Source organism: Pollicipes pollicipes, unplaced genomic scaffold, assembly GCF_011947565.3.
Source record: "Pollicipes pollicipes isolate AB1234 unplaced genomic scaffold, Ppol_2.1 Scaffold_6138;HRSCAF=7277_pilon_pilon_pilon, whole genome shotgun sequence".
Taxonomy (NCBI): domain Eukaryota; kingdom Metazoa; phylum Arthropoda; class Thecostraca; order Pollicipedomorpha; family Pollicipedidae; genus Pollicipes; species Pollicipes pollicipes.
In genome coordinates, this window is record NW_023596818.1 from 20,065,837 (window position 1) to 20,090,292 (window position 24,456).

Consider the following 24,456-nt stretch of genomic DNA (forward strand, 5'->3'; position numbering starts at 1 on the left):
CCACTCATACGCTACCTTTTCCTAATCGGTTGTACCCACCGTTTACAAGCCCACTTGTATTTTCCAGCACTTAGCCTTGATTGTGGTAAAATGCAGGCGGCACCACCAGATGGCGGCGCCGCTACAGTAAGCGGGCACCGCCGCCGTAGACGACGCCGTCGTCGTGGGCAGCGCCACCACCGTAAACGGCGCCATCAGCATCAACGGCGGCGTCACTGAACATGCGTCTGCCGCGCGCTTCGCTAGATGGCACCGTACCCTTTGTGTTGTAAAATTTGATCGTCATTTGATCGTGTCAACTCCGCCTGCTGTACCTGCAATCATTTCCTGCCATTTAATTTGCTTCTTTACACCGACAGAAGTAACTCCATCATTAAAACTCTTCCATTTGGCGAATTGCTTCGTGATGTCTTGCATGTTTTTCCTCTACGGCAACAGGTCAGCTCTGCCTTGTTCCGCTTTCTCTCACACTGCAGCGCGCGCCGCGGTCAGCCGGCGGTTATGAGATTCACTGATCCAGTGAATGGCGAATGTACCTTTGCCCCGAAGTGACGTGTGAAGTGTTAGTGTCCACGCAAAATAAATTACACCACAGGAGGGTGTTTTCTAGCTCATTGTTTCGTGTGTAAATAGGAAGAAACAGGCGTGTTCCTTTGACATTCAGGCTGTTTCAGGTCAGACACATTCAGGCTATTTGATTCTTGTGAATGCTCAGTTTAACACTACTTTAAAGTCTTCATCGGAAAAATATCGTTTTATTACTAGTACGTTCTTTAACATTTATTGCCTTTGTTCGTCTTCATAAATGTAATATATACTCACTCTTACAAAATGGAACGCACATCATACGACCACATTCACACCGCCGCGCGCATTACCACATCCCGGACATGTTTGGAGGCACATGAAATGCATCTAACGTTCGTGTAAGCGATCATGGAATATAGCCGCATCATAGACCATTTCTGGAATCGAGCACTTTTGTCACCGATCACACGTTTCCACAGCTTGCGATGCAATTGTTTCTAACCCATCCTTGTGCATGTATGGACTCCAGCCTGTTGGGAAGACCTCTGTTCGCATCGCAGCACGTTAGTCCCGGGTGATGGCGAGCTCACCCCTGGTCTTCCTTCGCTCCAGCAACACGTTAGTCCCGGGTGATGGTGAGCTCACCCTTGGTCTTCCTTCGCTCCAGCAGCACGTTAGTCCCGGGTGATGGTGAGCTCACCCTTGGTCTTCCTTCGCTCCAGCATCTCGACGGCCAGGTAGCCCAACATGCCGGTCGTCAGCACAAACAGCAGAATGTACAGCTTTGCGTCGATGCACAGGTAGTTGGCAATGGCGAAGGAGATGGCGAAGCCAAGTGACTCCCAGAGCCGGTAGTTGCTGAAGGCGGCCTCGGCCGTGTTGGGGAAGATAACGCCATACAGGGCGTTGATCTGCGTCTGCCAGACGGCGTCCGCCACGCCCCAGAGGGCGGCCAGGATGAAGAACACGTACGGCTCGTCGGGCCTAGGCTTCCAGTGGATGAAGGTGATGATCACGCCGTAGTTGATGAGCGCGCCCAGCGCGAAGATGGGCACGCGGCCCACGCGCTTGATGACGAAACCGAAGCTGAAGGAGCAGATGGCGTCGCACACGCCGTAGGTGATCATCACGAAGCCGACCCGGTGGATGCCCCAGGCGCACGACACGTAGGCCTGACAGGAGTGACTCTCGTTAGATGGACGCTTCGTCTGAGGCCGGCTCTCACCTCAGCTACGAATGGATGGTGGTACGCGTCGATCTTCGGTGAGCGTAAGGTCAGTCTGCTCGAGTGTACAGATACGTCGATGACACCGACACAGTCTCCGACAGACCTGTACTGCGACATCCAATGCAAGACGCAGCGCACTGACACATGAGCAATAATTCGGTTGCAGAAATCCACTCGAACAGGTAGATGACTGCCGTCGTTCATGAGTGGGTTTTCAATGGTTGCGTCGCATGGTGTACAATCTAGCAATGAAACAGCTACAGGGCTAACCATTGAAAACGCGCGGAATGTGCAACAGCAATTGCCGACACTGCCCGCCCGCAGTGTTGCAATTTCGCACGTCTGCAGCGTTGCACATAATAAGCCTCATACCTTGGTAAAGTCGGCAGTGAAGAAGCCCTGTTCAAATCCGGACCAAAGCGTGAGAGGGATGATCAACAGCTGGTACTTTTTTCTCAAGTGGTAGAAGGTGGCCAGCAGGAGCTGCACCGGAGTCTTGTTCTCCTTGTTGTTGCCACGATCATCCTCGCCGTATCTGTGGAAGAATGGCTGTGCGTTGTGGCTTTGGCTGCTCTGATATGCAATAAGCCACGAATTTTGGGTCAGCATGAAGCAGTGCTCGAGGGCATTGCTACTGTTTGCTGGCGAAAGGTCGTGGCGCAATCATCGTCTTTGTCCACTTGTTCACCATCCATCCATCTCTGCGGACTATCTGCCGTCCATCCATCTCTGGGTGTGGCACCACCTCTGCAGACCGCCAAACATCCACCCATCCCTGCAGACTGTCCACGATTCTCCCACCTCTGCGGATCGTACATCGTCCAACCACCTCTGAAGACTGCCTATCCACCTCTGCAGGCTATCTGATGCTCCCCCCCCCCCCCCCCCCGGGAACTGTTCGCCGCCTACCCACCTCCGAAGACTGTCCACAAACACGGCGATCAGGATGCTGGAGGCCACTGCGAGGCCCAGGAAAATTCCGGCCAGAGTGAAGATCTTGGTCGTGGAAGGACGCTGCAGGTTCGTGTTGTTGCTTGCAATCTGCCGGATGCACACACCACTGACGTCACACTTAGCCGGGCTAGGCCGCTGCACAGGTGATACACGGATGCCACACCACACAGCCATACAGCGGGTTTTCTCCAGTGGACACCGGACCGTTCCGGCTACTGTCAAACCACGTGTGAACACTCGCACCCCACAAGCCCTTGGGAGCTGACATAGCGCGCTGGTAGCGTGCTGCTTGGGAAGAAGTGGCGCAGCTTGGGAAAAGGGTGCAGCCTGGGAAGAAGGGCCTTGCATATCCATGTCAGTGACGATGTGCTCAGCGGCCGGGACAATGGCGATGCATGACTGTATCGGAGCCCACAGTCAGCGTGCATTGAGCATGATGTTCACGCGGGCACGCGGCGAAGAAATACGTGCCCACGTGGCCGGCTGACCGAGCGCTACAGGGGTTCCTTTTCAGTAAGAGAGGTTCGATCTCCCCGACATGCTGGCACAGCCCTTCCATAATCCCTTAACTACTTTACCTTGGTCACTTACACTTTGGCAGCCCTCTCGTGGAACATACGAGCGATACGAACAAAACAATTTATGGAATTCTGCCTTGATTTTTTTCAGATACCAGAACGAAGTGGCCCTAATCCGAACAGAAGCATGGCTTGGTGATAATTCCAAAGACGCACACAAAAGGCTTTCAAGAAAAGGTCACGCACCACACCCGTTTTTGCGAAACGCACATTTGGTCGTCAAGAACTGGTCAAGAATCTACTGCTAGGCAAAAGCAAGAACTTGCCGGTCGGAAAAACCCCTAATATCAACCCTAAGTTGATCTACAGGAAGGTTTTTTGGATTATTTCCCAAATTGGCAACGTAATGGAACGCACATATTATGGAGACGAAAGAAAAATATAAATACCAAACCAACTATATCTCCGTTCTCCTGGTTTTTCTCCGAAGAATGAGGCTAATACTACTGCCTTATCTACAAGATGAAGACCTTTGAATTCCTGCAGGCGACATGCTGCACGCATCGATGATGGTGCACCCTGCCGACATCTGTCTAGTCCGTGTTACGTGCCTGTAGCCTGAATGTCTCACTGCGCTGCAAAACGATAGCGGACTGCGACGGTTTCTCGCCGACATACATGGCTTCTACAAACGCCGATAAATGCTCCAGCGACCATGACTGCAACGCTATTTTCAGCAGCTAACATGATCATGAGCAGTTCCCGGGCCATGGATCGTGATAATTTCTGGATCTGTGACCTTAGGATCCGGTTGTACAGCGGAGCGCATGATTGCAGCTGAGAATCGCACAATGTCCATGTGCCAGCCAGCGTCTCCCCATCACTGGAGCCCTGGTGTGCTAACCAACGTCGCGCACCCCTGGAGCCCTGGTGTGGCTACAGAGCCGGCCTGCCTACCCCAACTCTAGGAGAGCACCCCCCAACCCCTGGAGCCCTGGTGTGGCTACAGAGCCGGCCCGCCCATCCCTGCTCTGGGACAGCGTCCCTCACCCCCTGGAGCCTTAGCGTGGCTACAGAGTCGGCCCGCCCACCTCAACTCTAGGACAGCGCCCCCCATCCCCCGGAGCCCTGGTGTGGCTACAGAGTCGGCCCGCCTACCTCTACGCCGGGACAGTAATTTATACCGCAGATGGCCAGGCTATCCTCAGACGGCGAGCTCGCTCCTTCGCCCAGACCTGGGCTCAGCACTGAAAAGGAGGTCGGTTGTCAGGCGATTAGAGCACGGGCTGATCGGTCACCGCCACGACAGGTCAGGTTTCGGCCAAACTAATGCTGGAAAAGGTTGGGCATCCGCCGCTGAGGACGGTTGGGTCCAGCGTCTTTCGTGGATGCGATCCATCAATCGCCTCTCATATATCAGCCTTGGATTCTGCAATAATTCTTTGCGGTTGACTCTCGGGTGAATGCACCGCCCCGACATCAAAATATTATCCAAACACAAATTGAAGACTGTCATTTTGCTGTTATAGAAAGCCAGAATATGGCGGTGGGCACTGCTGGTGGTGCATAGAGCTGGATCACGTGGGATCTCATTCGCATGGCACGATTGTGGTTATTCTGGATTTTGCACACGATTCGGCCGGAGTGTCGCAGGCAATCTTTCAATACAAATGACCTTCACCTATCTTTGGTACAGCTGGGACCGGTTGTAATTCTGACAGGGATGTGGGGGCTCAAGAGCTTCCTGGAACCCATGCCCAAAGGTATGCAATGTAAATAATTCAGGTAGCTTGCAGTTCGATGAGTTTATGTCGCGCGTGGTACATCCAATTTTACAGACGCCATTCTTACCCAAAGATGATATCAGGTTTCCCCAAATCTGGGACGACTGGAAGAGCAGGAAGAATATGCCAAAGAACTTGACAATGACCGGCTCAGACGCGTCTTGAATGATTTCGGCATACAGCTTGCCGACCTGACGGGGAAACGAGAACGATCATCTGCCATTCGCATGCTTGTTTCGCGACGAGTGAGCAACGACAAAACAGCATGCGGTAGTTGCCCGAGGTGAGTTGTGGCCGCTGACCTGCGTCAGGTAGGTGCACTTGGCCGACCACATGGGCGCCGCGCCGAAGCCCAGGATGATGGCTGCCGGGATCAGCGTGTACTTCCGCGGGTGGAACTGGGCGAGCATGTAGAGCGAGTAGCAGAAGGTGCAGACCACCATGGCCCACTTGCAGGTGAGGCGCTTGATGATCAGTGATGGCATGAACATACAGGAGGCGATCAGGGCCCCGTAGATGGTGGCCAAGCTAGCCGTGCCGAGACCTGCCAGATAGTTACAGATCATGTTTTAGGGGTATAGATGGCGTCCTGTCACTCGACCGCAGAATGTTGTTCAAACAAGCGCTGTGTGCCGAGTGGGATTCAGCCTACCCAAAAACTCTTGCTAAATTTGTCTTTCAACCCGGATTCAAAGTTCCTCCTCTGAAAATTTCATTTTTGATGATAAAATGAAAAGTGAAATTTGCCCCTTTGTCCGGGGACTTTTTACTTTGTTAGGTAAGGGTGCCTTAACGCCATTTGAAAATGTGCTGCCATATTTATGAGCAAGAGCTCGTGAGGCTGTTCAGGACTGGGAACTCAGAGGTGCATGAAAGCTGCTAATCGGATGGAGTATGACTTGAGCACTTTTCAAAGCGGGTGGACCTGAATAACAGTCAGCAAGCCCTATTTTCAGGGAGAGCATCCGAAAAAATATTGTGCAAGGCCAAATCAACAGTCGAAATGGTGTCGATCCGGGGCATCCCAATAACACCCTTAAATGTTCCTGAATTTCGCAAGGATACGCCTGAAAACATGAATATGTGAGAGCTGACGACTATTTGAGCCTGGATCCTTCCAACAAATTAGCAAAGTACAGCAGACGCATGGGACAGTGTCGGCTCGAGACTGACAAGGAATGGGTTACACGTCGGCTCTGGACGGGCGGTCAGTGGCCCTGCGTGGGCCATCCCGCACCAGGCCTGCGGTGCTTTGCTCCTCGGCGACAAGTGCCGTGAGGATCGACAAAACAAAGAAAATGAGGCGTTGGCTACGTAAAGGCCAGCCTTAATGGGACCGATGCTTGGTCATCAGTGATTATTGGCGGCATAATGTGGATGGCCCAACCGCCCGGCATCGTCGGCGGTCCTCCCCGGACCATTATCCCGGGGTCACCAGGTCAAGACCGGTGCCTTCAGCCCCAGCCGCACATAGACAGGCAATGAGCCAGACAGTATGGAGGGATGGCCCATGTTGTTCTGTACAAAAGCGTGTTGGTACACGTTTTTGAGAAATACCGGCATGAGGAAAGTCATGAATGAGAGCGTCTGCGAAGTCATGAATGAGAGCGTCCGCAGAGTCATGAATGAGAGCGTCTGCAAAGTTATGAATGAGAGCGTCTGCGAAGTCATGAATGAGAGCGTCTGCAAAGTTATGAATGAGAGCGTCTGCGAAGTCATGAATGAAAGCGTCTGCAAAGTCGAGACATCGAGAATCGTCGCTTCATATCCGAAATTTTCTCTAATCGGTACGATGTCGCAATGGAGTAGGCTGAATGACGCTATCCAGACCGCAGTTTATAAATGAATAGAGCTAATTGAAACCTTGTTCTTTAAGTCTCGTCTTCTTTCTGTCACTTTTTTAGACGCTGTTACCCCCATGGCTCAGAGACATTTCTACTGCTTTGTTTTTTCTTTCCATGCGTCCGTTTAGCGCTAATGTTAAAGTTTCCAAAATGTTGGAGTTAGGGGCCGACGGCCAATTAAGGCTATGACGCAAAATAACAATACGATTACATAGCGCAGCGGCATCATGGACCCCGCGCCTATGTTTGGGAGTACCACAAGTGCTCCATTATCTGAATGTACCGCTACCCTACCATAGGGCTCCACATTGGGAACGAACGACACAACTGTAGCGGCGAAAGACTTCAGAAGTCTTGCCTATAAGTCTAAAGATTTTTGTTTTCCCCCAAAACCAACTTTAAAATGGACCAAAAGGTGACTGCACAGCTTCCCACCTGTGCAACAGGAATGTTACGGTGGGCCAACCTAAGTCATGCACAAGTCGGCACGCCACGTTTCGATGCGGTTGATATGCTCAGACCGCGTTAATGCGTCAGTCAGTGGAGCATCGAGGCGCCATCGCCTGGTTATGGTCAGCATTCTGCACACTATGAACAGTACATCGCAAGCCTGTCGCGAAAACTGGTGCAAGAGTTGAGCATTCTGCGATGCTGGTAGCATCAGTTGCGATAGTCAACACAGAGGCCTACAGATCACCATACCGGCAGCGTAGTTTCGCAAAATACGTCGGGGGACTGAATAGTGGAAAATCATGAAAACTTTCCTAAGCCGATAGGTTTCACCGACAAACCGGCTTCTATCTATATTCGGCACACTTCTCTAAAAGGGGGGGGGGGGGTGAAGTCTTCCCCAACTGAATAGAAGGCCACGCCCCCACACCATACGTCCACATGTACATGAGCAGGATGTCTTGCATTGCTTCCTCAGAACGTAGCACTACAGACCATGAGCGCTGCCCACCCCCTGCATACTTTGTCCTCCCTGCCGTCCCAGCGTCCCACGTTGCCTTCATGGCGTCTAACTCCGGTCCTGATGGCCTGTGACCTCCGTTCAGCGCGGTGTCTTACCCTCCTCGGAGTTGATGGAGCTCTGCAGGTTGGACATGCTCTGGAAGGCCGTGAATAGGCACATGAACGAGAACGAGATGGCCACCACGTTTTTTATGATCCGCCAGCGCTCCCGTTTGCTCATGGGGACGGTGACGGTGGTGTCCGGCTGGCTTTCCGGGTCACTCGGGTCATGGCCGTTTCTCTTCGACTCGGCGATTTTCGGCTCCGGCTCCTCCTTTTTTTCACCCGTGTAGGCCGAGTTGTCGTACTGGAAGTCATTGCCGCGACCCATGGCGTTGGCCTGGTGATGAACAGCGCGGGTGGCCTCAGAACGCCTCTGAAACGGCGAGACGGGGACGCAGTTAGGACCCACTACCCACCGCCCTGTGTGAAGAACTGACCACTGTGAAGACTGAGTGTCTAAGAAAATGCAGACGGTCCGCTGAAAACTGGCCCAAACATCAGGTGACGGCCCACCTACTGTACATCGTGATTACTTCCCTCCACTTAATATATATATATATATATATATATATATATATATATATATATATATATATATATATGAATTACTTTGCTTAATTTCTCGCGTATCTTTGCCGGTTTTTGCGTCCAATACTCTTTGCGAAGCCAGAGACATAGGGACAGCATGACCTCCGGACAAGTGAAGGAGCCTGTCTCTGCTTAAGTCGATTCTCTCCACTCAGCATCATATGGCTAATGTTAAACACTCACTGTCCTGGCATCTGCTTACTGTCTCCCTGTTCTGATCCCTATGAATAAAGCACAGGACTGCCAAACATTTTTGCTCGCACAGCTACCCACCCGTTTAAATGCATTTAACACAGCCTCAGGTGCTTAGATGAGAATCAAGGTACGCGACGCTGGCAGCTTTGTCAGTTTGGGATCTCAGTAACGGGATGAGACCACGAGACCACTCAGCGGCATACGCTGCGCTCAAGCGAACATCCCTGAAACGCTCTGATCATTTGATCACCGATCGCTCTGAAGCCCTTACTCCGTCCAACCGACTGATATTAATGTTGTTCAGGCGCTGCACGTAGGTCAGCCGTTCAGCCCCAGAGAAATCCAGTGACCATTCCTCCCATCAAGACAGCTTGGCGGGAGTATCAAGAGGACCGCTCGGGGCAGGGGTTGAGATCAACGGTGCAAAAGAGGATCAGGTTTTCGTCGAACAGAGACACAGCCAGGATGTGAAGTAAGTGGGACGTCTTTCACTCATCCTCACGATCCTGCTTTCTCTCTATCCTTCTGACAAAGGACGTCTGTTTGCTTCTCCGCGCCCACATTCGAGCACAGCACATGTAGTCTGCCGAGTCGCCAGAGTGTGCGTTCGCCTGGGCACCAGGTGGATGCCGCGACGAGGATGGAGGAGGGGGGGGGGGGGGCATGGCACGAGACAGGACGTCAACGACGTGTTCGAGTGGAGCGAGCGTCGCTGTGACCCGGAGCCGGCCCGACAGCGCCGGTCAGACCGGCCGGTAGCAGGCCTCCTCCTCTACTGGCAACGACGTGCTCGAGCGGAGCGGACGTCGCTGTGACCCGGAGCCGGCCCGACAGCGCCGGTCAAACTGCCTGTCAGCAGGCTACTGCTGGCGGGCGGTCTGACCGGCGCTGTCGGGCCGGCTCCGGGCCGACCCTCCTCCTCTACTGGCAACGACACAGCGTGCACGACCGACGATATCCGACGGCACTGTCAGGGTACACTGGCCTCGCTCGTCGCACGCTGTCTGACCGACCCTCTCGCTGGTCACAAACAAACAACAGAAGAACAAAGCGTGATGACTCGGCGTTCCCCTGCCTACCACATTAAGGCAATCATCTGAAAGAACTCAGCGGGCAAAGGGAGATAAAGCCGGAGCACTGGTAACTGCGCCGGTTCGGAGGCCCACACGAAGGTATCATCATGACCACAGAAATGAACGGTAGGCTCTTTGGGGCCTAAAGGGTGTGATCCGTGGCGGACTGGGCTCAGAATCTTGGGCTGCTTTTTAGTTCGCTCGGCGCACGTATCCGCTCGGATCAGCCAGGGTAATAAACTGACCCTTTGAGCCTCTATCACAACCAACAGCAAGGGAACCTCTCTCAATAACGGCGGACAACGTCGCGGGCTATCTGAAACAACGTAGGGTAAAAAGCTGCTGTTTTTGACATTTTATTGGGAACACCGTACTGCAGAACCCCCACCCCCTCACGCCTACACCTCACACCCGAATTTCCATAATAGTCTGCTGGCGAACCGGGTCGGCTCGTCATGCATTACATACTTTATTAACTATTGTCATTTACTGAGCGACTGCATTTGCAAGGCCGCCTGCAACGGATCACTTGAACAGGATGGCTCAAATAGCATCGCTTTAGCCTTGGTATGGACAGCTGAACATATCTTTACGACACATCGAGGCTGAACATTTAGCCCGAGAACGCCTACGGCATGGCATGTTTGCAGGGAACACATCCGTTCTGAAGCGAGCAAACCATATTCACGCTAATTTTCTGCTCCACGCGCACTCTGATCCCAATGTAGCTTATATGAGTAGACCAGATGGATGAGTGCAGGCGGTAGGAGCAGCAAAGTCGGGCCGGCCGGTAGGGTGGGTAAGGTGGGGGCGTTGGGTGGGTGGGCCGAGCATCCGGCGGGACGGACCAAACAGCACTGCGCCCGTCTGGCAGGCAATGATTGCATCCATGCTCACACTGCGCTGCGCTACCACACGTCATACTGCATCACACATACCACACTGCGCTGCGCTACCACACACCATACTGCATCACACATACCACAATGCGCTGCGCTACCATACACCATACTGAATCACGCATACCACACTACGCTGCGCCATCATACACCATACTGCATCATACATACCACACTGCGCTGCGCTACTACTACTACACCACACTGCATCACATATTACACAGAGCTGCGTTCCCATACACCATACTGCATCACATATTACACGGCGCTACGCTACCATACGCCATACTGCATTAAACATACCAGACTACGCTGCGCTTCCATAAGCCATACTGCATCACATATTACACTGCGCTGCGCTACCATGCACCCTACTGCATCACACATTACACAGCGCTGCACTACCATACGCCATACTGCATCACATATTACACAGCGCTGCGCTGCCATACCCCATACAGCATCACATATTACACAGCGCTGTGCTACCATACGTGCTACCATGCCATACGCCATACTACATCACATATTACACAGCGCTGTGCACTGCGCGACTTTACGGCGAGTTCCCATTTATCTGTTGATGGGTTTGATGTCTATGTTAATTACGGTTCAGAGAACTGAGATCTTTAACGAATCAAAGTTAGCATGCAGCTAAAATTACAAGGAACGTTACCATAATGGTAGTGCCAAAAATTTAAGTCTTTATCTTCTCACCACATAAAGCGTGATATTTGCTACACAACGCATGGTTCTGATGAACAAATGCGATATGGGCGAAGGGTCGTCGCCGTTTTACTCGTGCATTTCTGTCATCCCGTCATTTTCTGACATCAGCGCACCAAAGAGAAAAGCGACTGAACATAAACGCTCAAGAACTTTGCCCCTAGTTTTTGTCCTAGTCCCTATATGTTTTACCATGGATGGCTCCTGACATAAATTTAAAACCAATTGCGGTACATTTTTACTGAGCTCCCCTCTTATTCTCTCCCTAAGTAAATCCTGGCTGATACCCTGGATGCGCAGCGTATTGAGTTATGAGGTAGCTAGTGCGACTTCTCCACAGTGGCGCTGACTACCGCCAAATCATGTAAAGAGGAGATAACCCGATGTCAATGCTTGGATCGGATTAGAGCAAATGGAAATTGTCCCCTCGCATCCATTTCATATGCACTCAGAGTGGATTTCTGGTGAATGACGCACTGGTGAATGATGCAATCGTGCCGTGCACACCAGCGCGTGATGCCGGGGTCTGACTGGCGCGTGGCTCAGGAGATATAAAAGTTCCTGCACCTTCACATTCCAGCCGCACTTTCCCCATCGTCCTCTGCAGGCCCCGGCTAGCGTGTTTGCCACATTGTCCTCTGCAGGCCCCGGCTAGCGTGTTTGCCACGTCGGCATTCCAGACCCCGGCTAGCATGTTTGCCACGTCGTCCTCTGCAGGCCCCGGCTAGCGTGTTTGCCACGTCGGCATTCCAGGCCCCGGCTAGCGTGTTTGCCACGTCGTCCTCTGCAGGCCCCGGCTAGCATGTTTGCCACGTCGTCCTCTGCAGGTCCCGGCTAGCGTGTTTGCCACGTCAGCATTCCGGGCGTTGCTTCAGACAGAATAAGTACGAGTATGGCTCGTCATTGCCACGGCATTTAATCATAGTCCGGCCATCTTTCAGGAGTGCAAAAACATCAGAAAACCCGTCCACAAAAAGGCTTGTGGAATCTCTTGCACCACGTGCCAAAGTGCACCACTCTGTACTGTGCTGTCGCACCTTTCGTGGATTTCCGATGGGCTCAGGAGTCCAAACTAATCTAGGAAATCCCGGATCTCCCTAAGGCGATGCGTCTGCGCCCCCCCCCCCCCTCTCCCTCCCCCTCGGGCTACACAAGGGGATTGGCTTGCCTCCACATGGTCCACCGACCTCATACACCAAAAATTTCCCTTCTGGTAGACTTAGAGAAGCACTGTTATATATGCCATATAATAATTTGCTTGGGCACTTTCACATTTATGGGGTGGGTGAGAGCTCTTGTGAAATGAGGCTTCCTCGAGGGAACTAGCTCATTTTGCTGGGTCCTGTAATAGGCCCCTAATGAGGCCCCTCCTCGCGCGGGGCCCCTGCGCAGGTCCCAACGAAGCTATGGCGCCATGAGCCAAGCCTCCAAGTATCATTGCTCTCCATCTGCCCTAAATAATTCCAAGTCGGTTTAAACTTGCCCCCTAAACGGGCACAGTGGCGTAAAGTTCACACAACAGTCAATGCACCGAATTGGAACCCCACATTTAAAGATGTACAAGCTTAACGCCTTGCATAGTGTATGCATACACCGCCTGTCCCCTGAGCTACACTTGGTAGACAAGGTTGCGCCATCTGATGCTCATGACATACGCACCCTGATTTTGCAGCCAGCCGACGCATCTATTCACCATTCCTGATTGATCTCTGCCCACCCGCACAAGCAGCCTCAGTATGCAGCGTTATCTGTGGATGGCCAGATGCTGGTCTTCTGCGTCTCTCAGTCCGCAGTCCACTGCCTTAATGACGATTGTGACTGGCACTGGCACCGCCCGCTCAACCGATCGCCGTGTCGGCAAGGTCGCCGCTTTGTCAGGACTGCATCTGTCACCGTCGCCGCCCGGCGCGCGCGGACACCGATCTCCAGTGACCCAGCTAGGGGTGGCACAACAGCTAGGCCTCGGCCCATTTCGCAACGCCTCTCTGTCCACCAAGATAGGGATGCTAATAACGGAGCAAAACCTGCGGCGGCCGCCGGTGGTGAGCGGGTGAAGGGCGTCGGGCTGGGGCCGGGGCCGCGCGCAGTCCTCTCTGTGCCCGGGCGTGCGGCGAAATCGGCGCCGGCGCTGGTGAGCGCCGCCAGGCCCCGCCGGCCGCCAGGGTGGTTTTTATCGACTTTCTATGCAGTGAAGAGGACGGGAGCTGCTGTCAGCCGGTGGTGAGGCCGATTGAGTGACGATGACGATGGCCTTTTGCTTGGCAGAGGGCCTGGGAATGCATTTAGATCGCGGCATAAGCTGCAGGGGTCACTACGGAATGAGGCTGGCTGAAAGAGAGCTGCTGTTGGGTCTCGGTGAGCCGGCGCAAATTTTGGCTGGACACTGACAGAAGAGAGCAAGACAGCACAATTTATTGCAGCAGAAATGAGAGAGCTATGGCATGAATTATGCCACTTGAATGAACTCTGCTCCGGATACCGCCCTTTTACTAACTTAGGTAAATATTGTCATAATGCTCATCAGAGACCGCCTCAAACTACTCATAGTTTTTTTTTTAACTGCCGTGGCCTGCAAGCCTACACATGCCGAGCCGACTACTGGCGTGAGGCTCTCGGGGATTCGGGGTCTGTTCATCGGCGCTCGGCCTCGGCAGACTTGTCATGGGCCACCTGCGCGCCAGCGAGTGGGTCATCCGTGAGCCCGTGCCAGATGTACTCCGGCGACTTGATCAACTGCGCGCGCGGACGCGACGGCCACCGATTAACTAGGTTAGCCCGACAGACGACGCGGTCATTAGCGGTCATTACCCGACGGTCCAGCGCAGCCAACAGAGCGAACCACATCTGCCACAGGCCGACCGAAGCTGCGTGCACCCCAAACGACGAGCCGAGTACAGGCCGAGCACAGGCTATGTGCGGTCAGCGAGAGAGACCATGCGGAGTACGTGACTGGCGCGGATCGACAGGTGTCCGGCGTCTGGGCGCCGCAGGCCGCGCTCGGCCCGGCAGACTGTCCGGCGTCTGGACGCCGCGGGCCGCCCTCGGCCGGGCAGTCTGTCCGGCGTCTGGGCGCCGCGGGCCGCCCTTGGCCCGGCAGGCTGTCCGGCGTCTGGGCGCCGCGGGGCCGCCCTCGGCCCGGTAAGCTGTGCGGCGTCTGCGCGCTGTGGGTCGCCCTCGGCCGGGCAGGCTGTCCGGCGTCTGCGCGCCGCAGGCCGCGCTCGGCCCGGCAGACTGTCCGGCGTCTGGACGCCGCGGGCCGCCCTCGGCCGGGCAGTCTGTCCGGCGTCTGGGCGCTGTGGGCCGCCCTCGGCCGGGCGGGCTGCAGCGGCCTCTGAGTCCCACGCTGGACCAACTGGGCCGTTGCGTTACACGGGCTGCCCCGCCCACCCCTGTGCTCTTTCCCACTCGCTCCGCCCTCCGCCTAGCCAGGGGCCCCACTGCGGTGCGCCGCCTCCGCCTCAACCAGGGAGCCCCACTGCCGGTGCGCCGCTCCGCCTCAGCCAGGGAGCCCCACTGCCAGGTGCGCCGCACTCCGCCTCAGGGGCCCCACTGCCGTGCGCCCGCCTCTACCTCAGCCAGGGAGCCCAATGCCGGTGCGCCGCCCTCCACCTCAGCCAGGGAGCCCCATGCCGGTGCGCGCCTCCACCTCAGCCGGGAGCCCCATGCCGGTGCGCCGACTCCACCTCGCCAGGGAGCCCCACTGCCGGTGCCCGCTCCGCCTCATCCAGGGAGCCCCTGCCGGTGCGCCGCCTCCACCCTCAGCCAGGGAGCCCCACTGCCGGTGCGCCGCCTCCAGCCTCAGCCAGGGAGCCCCACTGCCGGTGCGCCGCCTCCACCTCGCAAGGGAGCCCCACTGCCGGTGCGCCGTCCACCTCCCAGGGAGCCCCACTGCGGTGCGCCGCCTCCACCTCAGAGCGCGAGGCCAGCGGCCTGCCCGGCGGGAGGCGAAAGGAAACCGGTCGGCAAGCCCCTGCTGCTAGTATGAGCTCGTTACTCCGTGTCTCCCCGGCTGCAGACCTTCGGTTGTGCACATGCATTCACCTGCAACCGCAAGATGTAGGCGACGGCCTGGTGTCAGACGTTCTGGCTTCGGTTCAAGGATGCCATCAGATGGGCAGCGGCCGGGATTTTGAGGCGCAGTAACAGCGGTGATGTCGTATGTACGTGCTGAGCGCAACATGCCGCTTCTTCGGCGTGGGGATTGGAGAAATAGGCTGACTTAGGCAGCTTGCACATGCCGTTCTGTAGGGGGATAGGACAAGGCGCCAAAGAGCCTCAAGGTGCCCTCTGTCGCTCTGTGAGAGATTTGCATAACTTCCCCGGCCCCAGATACAAGCCCAGTGTCGCTTGGCTGTAGGAGTATATTCTCCTAATCTCTGGTTCTCCGAAACCGACAAGTTTCCTCCAAGGAGACCAAATGGGCTACGTCCAAAGAAGTCACCACATCTGGTCGAACATATAAGGATATGCTTAGGGCGGTATACTCAGTCGTAGAAGATAGTAATACGTTCAGTATGTCAGAAATGTTATCACACAAAATGACTGCCCATATCGACGAACATTTCCCCTGAATGAACTGAATTTGAATTTTCTGAAGTTTCCTCCGAACGCCTATGTTCTTCTGAACACGTGTTATCATGTTCTTACTTAAATGCCCTAGGTACGCCTCTAGTAGATACGTCTGAAAGGAAATAGTAGCTGCACATCCTACACTACCGTCTCAATAATGAGACGACTGAAAATATTCATTTTCTCTCTGAAATGTATTTCTGTGTGTTAGAAGTGAAAATGCCCGAAACCAATGGAGGCAAAATGCATGCCGTATGAGAAATACCAGATCAAAATGCTGCATTTTTTTAGACCAACAGCCAGCATTAGGCAGGCTGAACATGGCACGGCGTTGGAGGCCTTGAAAACTCGTCGCGAGCATGCCCACCCTTTCTCGTCTCAGTGGCTCCACCATGTAAAGTTGCACAGATCTCTGTGATAACGTGTGCCTCCATATGGCGGCCTTATGTCTTTCGCTGTTTGACATTTTAGTCGAAACCTCTTCATCGGATGAATTTTTTTCTAGATCAGCGTGCGCGATAAGCAGTGCTCGCTACACAAGCTCGAAGCCCATTATCCGATCGTGAAAGTAGAGTTCAAAGGCAGAATTGCCCAGCTTAAGCTTGACACGCCACAAAGCCCGGCACGGCCCGTCCGGATCCACAAAGCCCGGCACGGCCCGTCCGGATCCACAAAGCCGGGCACGGCCCGTCCGGATCCACAAAGCCCGGCACGGCCCGTCCGGGTCCACAAAGCCGGGCACGGCCCGTCCGGGTCCACAAAGCCCGGCACGGCCCGTCCGGGTCCACAAAGCCCGGCACGGCCCGTCCGGGTCCACAAAGCCCGACACGGCCCGTCCGGGTCCACAAAGCCGGGCACGGCCCGTCCGGTCCACAAAGCCCGGCACGGCCCGTCCGGATCCACAAAGCCCGACACGGCCCGTCCGGGTCCACAAAGCCGGGCACGGCCCGTCCAGGTCCACAAAGTCGGGCACGGCTCGTCCGGTCCACAAAGCCCGGCACGGCCCGTCCGGGTCCACAAAGCCGAGCACGGCCCGTCCGGGTCTCAGGGCCCACCTGACCTTCAGCGCGGCTGCTGCCACCGGCCGCGGGCCATCCAGTCAGGCACAAATAGCGAACCTTTAAAGCGGCTCGAACCTACCCCACCGCAAGTGTGTTAGCGGAAGGCAAACGCCCTAAGCAACTGGGCTATCGGGATAGACAAATTCCCTCTGTTAATATATCAACAAAATATGCCACGCAATTGAACGTTCCCATTTCAAAAGTAATACCATTTTGTACTACCTAAATTTGGTATTGGGTGCGAGTTTTCAAAATGACTCACAACTACAGTGGCTGAACCGAATGGACAGTGAATCATGATTTTTAATTCCATCAAATGCTTTCTCGTCAATAATTTTGTCACGTATCTCGAGATAGTATGGGGACAAAACCTGCCCCGCACGTTGTTGTGCTAACGACATCGCGCAGTGATTGGGCTTCAGGCAAGGTCGGGTCGCACCTGGAGGTCGGATAGGGTCAAACAACTATTCCCTCAAATGTGCACTAAATGGCACGCCTTTCGGTCAGAATGACAATAGGTGCTCCGTTGAAGTGTTTACAAATTGCAATGGCGGCCTTTAATGGCCTGTGGCATGCGATCATCATTGAGATTACATCCTGCCCCGTTGGCTAATTTCCAAATTAGAGCAGCGTTTGGACAACGTACGGAACGATATACTTGAATATTCCAGTCCGCGTCGTGTTAACAGCATAGCAAAAAAGTTGCCTTAAGGGAAACATGTCATACTAGGCTATCTGCGAACGTCTCTCTATTGTCTTGTATACGATCGACATAATTTCCTGGTTGAATTAGGACGTTCATTTCAACTTATCGTAATGTCTCATGAAGATGTCGAAAAACACTACATGCCTATAAGGTGGGTGACTTACGAGCTAAGGGCACCCGAGTTTGACTTCTGCAAACTTCATCTAATGTGTCAAAGCGTTAGATATTGAGGAGGCAAGCAACAAGGAAAATCGGTGCTAAAATAACACCAATGACGTAATTTGAACCCAGCCCGGTGTTATTTGCTGAACAACATTTAAACGGTGACAAGGTTGGTGTTGTTTTAGGGGTATTGACGTCCTAAGAATCTGGCACAGGACACTCGGAAATTATAACAGAAAAGCAGAGGAAAACGCCAATGGCACGAAGTTTGTCACATTGCAGTTAACTCGCATGTCTACTTAGCTACTATCATGACCATTATCCGATCAACTCCGCAAAACAAAACACAGCTGGCCGACGTAAAATGAACATTCCACGGCCCGATTAGAGCTGGCGTCGGACAAGGACGCCGACCGGGCCGCCTGGCAGCGCGAGGAGCCGGCTCGACCCGCCCGCTCCCCACTCCTGCTCACCACAAACCGGACGCCATGGGCGCACCAGCCTTCGGCACGCGGGGAGAAATCCACGTGCCACGCCGGTACCGTCCGCCGAGAAGTCGTGCCTCTAGAGAATTTCAAGCCCGTGGTAACACAGGTTTGGATTTTCTAACGACGATGTGCGCTTTGGTATATTAAAGTTTCGAAGGTTACATTACCACAGTAATGCTGGTGTGAATTGACCCCAAACTAATGTTTGTCAGTCTGCTGCGTGCTTGCTCGAACATTGTTAAGTTGCGCTGAGTAAGCTCGAACTGTTGCACCAGATTGGCTGGCGAAAGCAAACCACGTGGACTTGAAATATGCGACTCGCGGTGATATCCCCTCCTGCAGTCACTCGGACTGAGCGCGTGCAAAATGGGTTGTGTCCCAACGCACCATTGCAATGGAGCGTCGGTTTTATGACCTGTCATAACGCGTTGAAATGTCCAGCACTCCATCACTACTGTATATGGCCACGAGATTCGAAAAATGTCCCAAAGTTCAGATTGCTTGGTAATGAGTCCAGTATTTGGCCTACAAGCCTTGCTTGAAGAGGACTTTGACCGCAAAACAACCCTAAATGACAATTCTTTCGGACACCTTCGCATTCCAACTGCTCACAAACAAGGGCACATCAGGTCTGCTTTTAGGAACGTTTCACTTATTTGTTGTTCACACTGGGGCTCAGTCTTGATGTTGTCTCTGCGCCTGGTTATCCCGGTTTCGACCCATGGGCTAGTCATCATCTTGCCAGCTGAAAGCTACCCACAGCAATTATTCGGTCCCACCGCGTTACGCCATCATCTGTTGGTGGGGTTAGAGAACAGTCTTTGCCAGTGCTCACCAGAAGAATATTACATGCGCTGAACGATATTTCCTCTTTTTCTTCAGCTGATTCCATTGTGCGTTTCAGCGCCGTTACAGGGGAGACACTTATGACCCTAGGTTTTAGTTGCATTTATACACTTTGCACCTATACACCACGAGTCTATCCAGGCGAGCCAAGCGACGCCTCGTCGTCTGCAACGTCTAGTCCTCAACGTCTCACCACCTATCCGGCAGGCACCTGGATATCGACGTTCACATAATGCCTTGATAGCGACCCAGGGAGCGGTCGACCAAGATTTCGCCCAGGAGGGGGCCAATTAGGGTCACAGGGACCCTGCTAGTCAAGAAGACCCCTCTTCATGGCCTTAGGTACTATTTTTCCTTGGGGGATCTTTTGGGAATCGGGATTCTATTTTACTGCCTCGGTGGACGTTTTTATGCTGTAGAAGCGCGTCGCGCGTTTTAAGCTGCTGAATCATACTGGGACCCGTGCCTCCAGGGGGTGGCGAGACGCTGCCCCTTGGTCGACCATTGGTTATGAGATTCTTGGCCCTGTGGCCCACAGATTTTCTCGCATCCTTTCCAACAGCCATCCATTGTGTCGGCCACAGTGTCATCCCAGCTGTGGATAGGCCAGGGGCCGAGAGACACGCGCGGGGTCGACCACCAGCGTTCAGAGGTGGCACTGGGCTGGACCTGAGACCGCCGCCCGGCAGCCGACAGCACCAGAGCTACTCACTGGCTGCCAGTGCACCAGTGCGCCGGTTCGCCCGGCCTTCCGTCTGCTGTTGTGCAGGACCTTTCGGCTGTCGTAAGATCGGCAAGATTGCTAAGCGCGTGACGGGGCCCGGAGCGGTATTAGTCAGCGGTGTCCGCCACGGGCGGTTTGCCCAGCGGCAGTGCGGGCGGATCTTCCAGCTGATGCAACAGAACGTTTTGTGCCGACAAAGCCTTGATTGGCATCCTTACGCTAGACAGACGCAACTGTCGGGCGTTGTTGGCCACAGAGGTTCGTTGAACGGAAACAGAGGAGATTAATGCCATAAATGTACCGCTTGGTCCCAAAACCGACCATTTTCTTGAAAGGAGCTTGTAGATAGCATTATCTGAGATGCTGCCAAAAATAGAACCTTCCTACTTTGAAGCAGCAAATCAGCTTACGGAAGGAAGGGCAAAGGACATAGTCGTGTTTTCCCTGGGAATAAGACCAGCAAAGAAATGTAATCGCGTTGTCTCAGGACGTGCAGTCCTCCACTGATGGTCTCCACGCTGCCTAAGGATGAGGGGACTCACTCCAGGTGAGCTCACGATCCGTTTTGGAGTCACAAAGTCCAAATATGCCAGCTTAGGTAAAGATTAGCGTCGAAGGAATCAATGATGTTTTTGTAAACATCATTGATTATCTTGACCCGCCACTACCTGAGGCATTGCAGGCAAACCACTACGTCTTTGAGTATCGGGTATTATTGCCGCCGCGTGTCAGATCTATCTGGCACGTCAAGTTCTGAAGATTAGGTAAAACAATCTTCAGATCTTGTCAAGCGATGAAATTGACACCTCACTGAAGAAACAGTTCATATATCTCGACAGGCCATTGGTCATTAGGCTAGCAGTGAAGTCTCGCATGGGGATTTTTAGGATGATTTTGCGGGGCTTTTGGCATAGCCGGTCACGTGAGAAGCATAAACTAAAGGATCTCTGGCCGAGTTGATCAGAGATGTAGATTGTCACTTAGCTTTTTTCAATTCAACCATTATAGTTTGGGATGCCAGGTGGCGGGTGGGCAGGCAACTGGGGTTGTATGGGGGAGGGGGCAGGGGGGACTTTCCCCAGTCGGCCGCTGGCTGCAGAACACTTCAGACGGTTCCGGTTCGAAGGTGATTTGTTCGTTGGTAGGCGGTTAACTGTGGCGAAGAGCCTGATACAAGTCCGATACACAGCGTGCCTACCCAAATTAGAGCCAAACCTCTTACGAAGTCGCTCCTGAAATTGCACAAAAAGCTTTTCCACCTATTCATGCAGCACTATTCACAATGAGTAAAAAACGCATAACTTCACGAGCAAACTTGCCAGCTCCCTTTACGAAACCTGTGCCCGCTGCAGAGAATCTCACTATCACAAAGTATATCTTAATACTACGCCAATAGAGCCACACAGAGTGCATCAAACACCCGGGCCGGCTTAGCGCCCTTCCCACTCCCATTTCCAACACGTATTAGTTTTTTGTTTTGTTAGAGGTTCAGCGACCCGTCAGTCACGTTTGACTACTTACGCCTAACTCACCGCCATCCGCACACAAAGGCGCGTCTGCATGTACTTCGCGGAGCAGCGCCTAGACGCAGAGGTGCCGCATAACTCTTCCCTAGCCCGCAGGTATACAAGTATATATATATATATATATATATATATATATATATATATATGCCTGTATATGCACGTATACATATACACACCTGTATGTCTATTCATATATGTATTATGCATCTATATATATATATATATATATATATATGTGTGTGTATATATACATTAATTTGCCCGTTCATAAGGGGCAAGTTACATGCACCAACCAGTAGAGGGCGTTAACGGGCATTGTCTGTGTGGGTGCTCAGGCGTGGCCCACTGACGGTTGCCACGCCTGAGCACCCACACAGACACCGAGAAGGGTCCCGGTGCGGGCTGAGTCTCGGTGGTGGAGAACTCCGACATGCATGTAACCAAACCCCACCACTCTCTCCTCTCTTTAATCCCATATCCCTGCAACACCCCATAGCTGGATGAAAGGCTTGTTATTCCAACCCACGGCAAACGCCAAAGGTACCGCCCCATTCCCGCACGCCCCGCCGGACCCCCACAATGGAGCTCCGCGTCCGGGTGCGGCGCAGGGCCATGCGCCTCCGAGCCGTCATCGCCACCAGTGTATGCAGGCACGCGCGCCGGCGGCCGCGCCGGGCCGCGCGAGGCTGAATGCGCAGTCTTGCACGGGCTGGCGGCCGCGCCCGTGCCCGTGCACCTGAGCAAGGCCGGCCTGGCTAACGGTCGCAGGGGGCGGCGCCTCGCGGAGAGGAACGCCGCCATCACGAGCGGGTCTTGTTTTGATGGCGTCTCAACAGTGGGACGCTTGGTTGTGAGACGCTCTGGTTGTATATCTACACAGTAACGTTAGTAAATCGGTCGCAATGCACTGAGATGAGTTCACTAATTCGAGCAGTCAGGCTACAGCATGTAACGATATTCAGAGTCGTGAACCGACTTTGAGCCTCCGAACATACCACGGTTTTGAGCTCTGGCTGCTGCTAGTCCAGCCCGACATGAGGTGGTTGAGCTGTACCAATGACCGCTGTATAATTAGCCAATTAGTCCATGCCCATGTGTGCCTAAGTTACCTCTGCATTACACTTCCCAGCAAAAGCCGAGATCATTTTCCATAAAATGTCATGCCATGACGAGCACGCTTAGGCGATCAAAGCCTGCCAGTCTCCGGACGGAGCCGCATCAAGCCACATTTTTGCAGCGGTGACTTATGTCTTAGTACTAACACCGCAACGCTCAGAGACCGTTAAGCAATGGTTGATTTCTCTGGAGCAAAGTCGTTTGCTTGGGTCAAAAGGTGGCACTGCTGGCTTAGGTCAAAGAGGCTGTGTGGGGCGTCCACTGGTCCTGCAGCTTGCCACTCAGCCGACGCCAGCTGCGTATTGTCCAGACTCCGACTTGTCTGCCCCACTGCACCTTCAGCGCGCGCCAACTGGACCACCAGTACACGTCACCTACCTCAGGGCCATACCCACCCGGCTGGATTCCAAGCATCTGGAAATCCCTCTGTCCGGCCACCGAGGCGGCCGGCCGTTTCGTGCCAGTCGCTTCATGGAGACAGTCGGTGATGCCACTGGGAAAGCCGCCCCGCAGCGTAACGCGACCCGCCCACATCTCCACGGGAATCACGCAAACAGACGACAGCCCGCGCCAGCGGGGCACCCTTCTGAAGCGGGCTCCTTAGCATGCTGAATTGCTGACGCTTCCGGCCGTGCGATGTTTCGTATGCGCGACAGTGCGTCGCGAATGTGCTTTCAGCTTCGTGCTGTCGTTATTGAGCAACTTTCAAGACGGAAATGCGCAGTCCGGCTGGACATGCGTCACAAAATGATCGACGCAGAGGAATATACGTAGTGAGAAAACGACACACGACGCACTGCGGCTGTGGGGCAGCGATTGAGTTTCGATTAATGACGTCAGCTTGAAGACGACGCGCAATTTAAGATAACAGGTCCAAAGTAAATTTAAAAGTGCGAAACGCGAGGCAATGAAGGACCTGATAGGGGCGGAGGGAAAGGAATACAAAAGCCATAGATGGATGAGAGAAAGAGAGGAAAGAGGAGTGCGAGAGAAGCAGGAATGAGGAGGTGGAGGAGAGCGCTCCGTTTTCTACATCGTGCAGCCTGCTGTTCACTTTTGCCGTTTTCATCCACCCTACTCACTCCTACGCTGCTACTGTTATGCAGTGCACTATATGTCGCCCTCACATTTACGGCATGCAAGCATGAGAGCATCGGTGGTAAATGACAACCCAATTTTGGCATGAACATATGTTTGCATATTGCTATCAATTCCCTCGAAAATATGCCAGTCTATATCAGCTCAAAGTAAAGTTTGCTTTGAAATCTAGCAACAGCCAAGTTGCCGACATCAAAAAGAGCATGCCGTGCACTAAATAACGTGCGCAATCCCTAAAACAACATTTGTGTCGAATTGACTTGGGGTTGGGCATACAAGCTTCGTCTTTGGCATCAGCTGCCGCCCAACTGTTCCGTGCCCATTCGGCGCACCTCTGCCCTGTACCGTGTTCCCTACAGCGGGCAAATCGACTGACCGTGCGTCGGTGCGGGATGCGTCACTGCCTTCAAGTGTCGGTCTCCGGCCGCTCTCCCACTCAGCAGCGTCACGCACGGCCGTCCAGCTTCTACTGCGCGGCCGCCGCCGCCGCCGCCGCCGCCGCCGGCGCCGTGAAAGTCACCCGGTCGGACGGGCGGCTGGCGGGGAGGCCGCCGGCCGACCCTGGCCTCGTCGGCCACTCAGGTGAGCAGGACGTGCCGAGGGGCCGGTCCGGCCTCCCAGCCCCGTCAGCCGCGGCGCCGCCCTTGCACAGGCACATAGCTGTGCTGGCAGGCAGTGCGCCGGCCCGACGCCGAGCCGTGGAGGATGTGCGGATCAGCAGGTAAAGCTGATGAAGCGCGGCGCCTCGTCGCGCGGGCTGTCGCACATTGGTGAGCTCTGGTAGCTCCAGGTAGTCTGACGAGGACGCA

At 54.0% G+C, this 24,456-nt stretch overlaps 1 protein-coding gene across 1 annotated transcript; it reads right to left on the minus strand.

The window, feature by feature from the left end:
- Positions 1-739: 739 nt before the first annotated feature.
- On the minus strand, positions 740-24,134 carry LOC119105753 (UNC93-like protein). The gene is made up of 8 exons (XM_037229249.1): positions 24,024-24,134; positions 7,925-8,243; positions 5,315-5,556; positions 5,080-5,203; positions 4,387-4,475; positions 2,670-2,797; positions 2,129-2,291; positions 740-1,700 (listed from the first exon to the last, which is right to left on the minus strand). The coding sequence occupies exons 2-8, from the start codon at positions 8,196-8,198 to the stop codon at positions 1,203-1,205; spliced, it is 1,518 nt and encodes a 505-aa protein (XP_037085144.1). The 5' UTR covers positions 8,199-8,243; positions 24,024-24,134; the 3' UTR covers positions 740-1,202.
- Between the last annotated feature and the right edge of the window lie 322 nt (positions 24,135-24,456).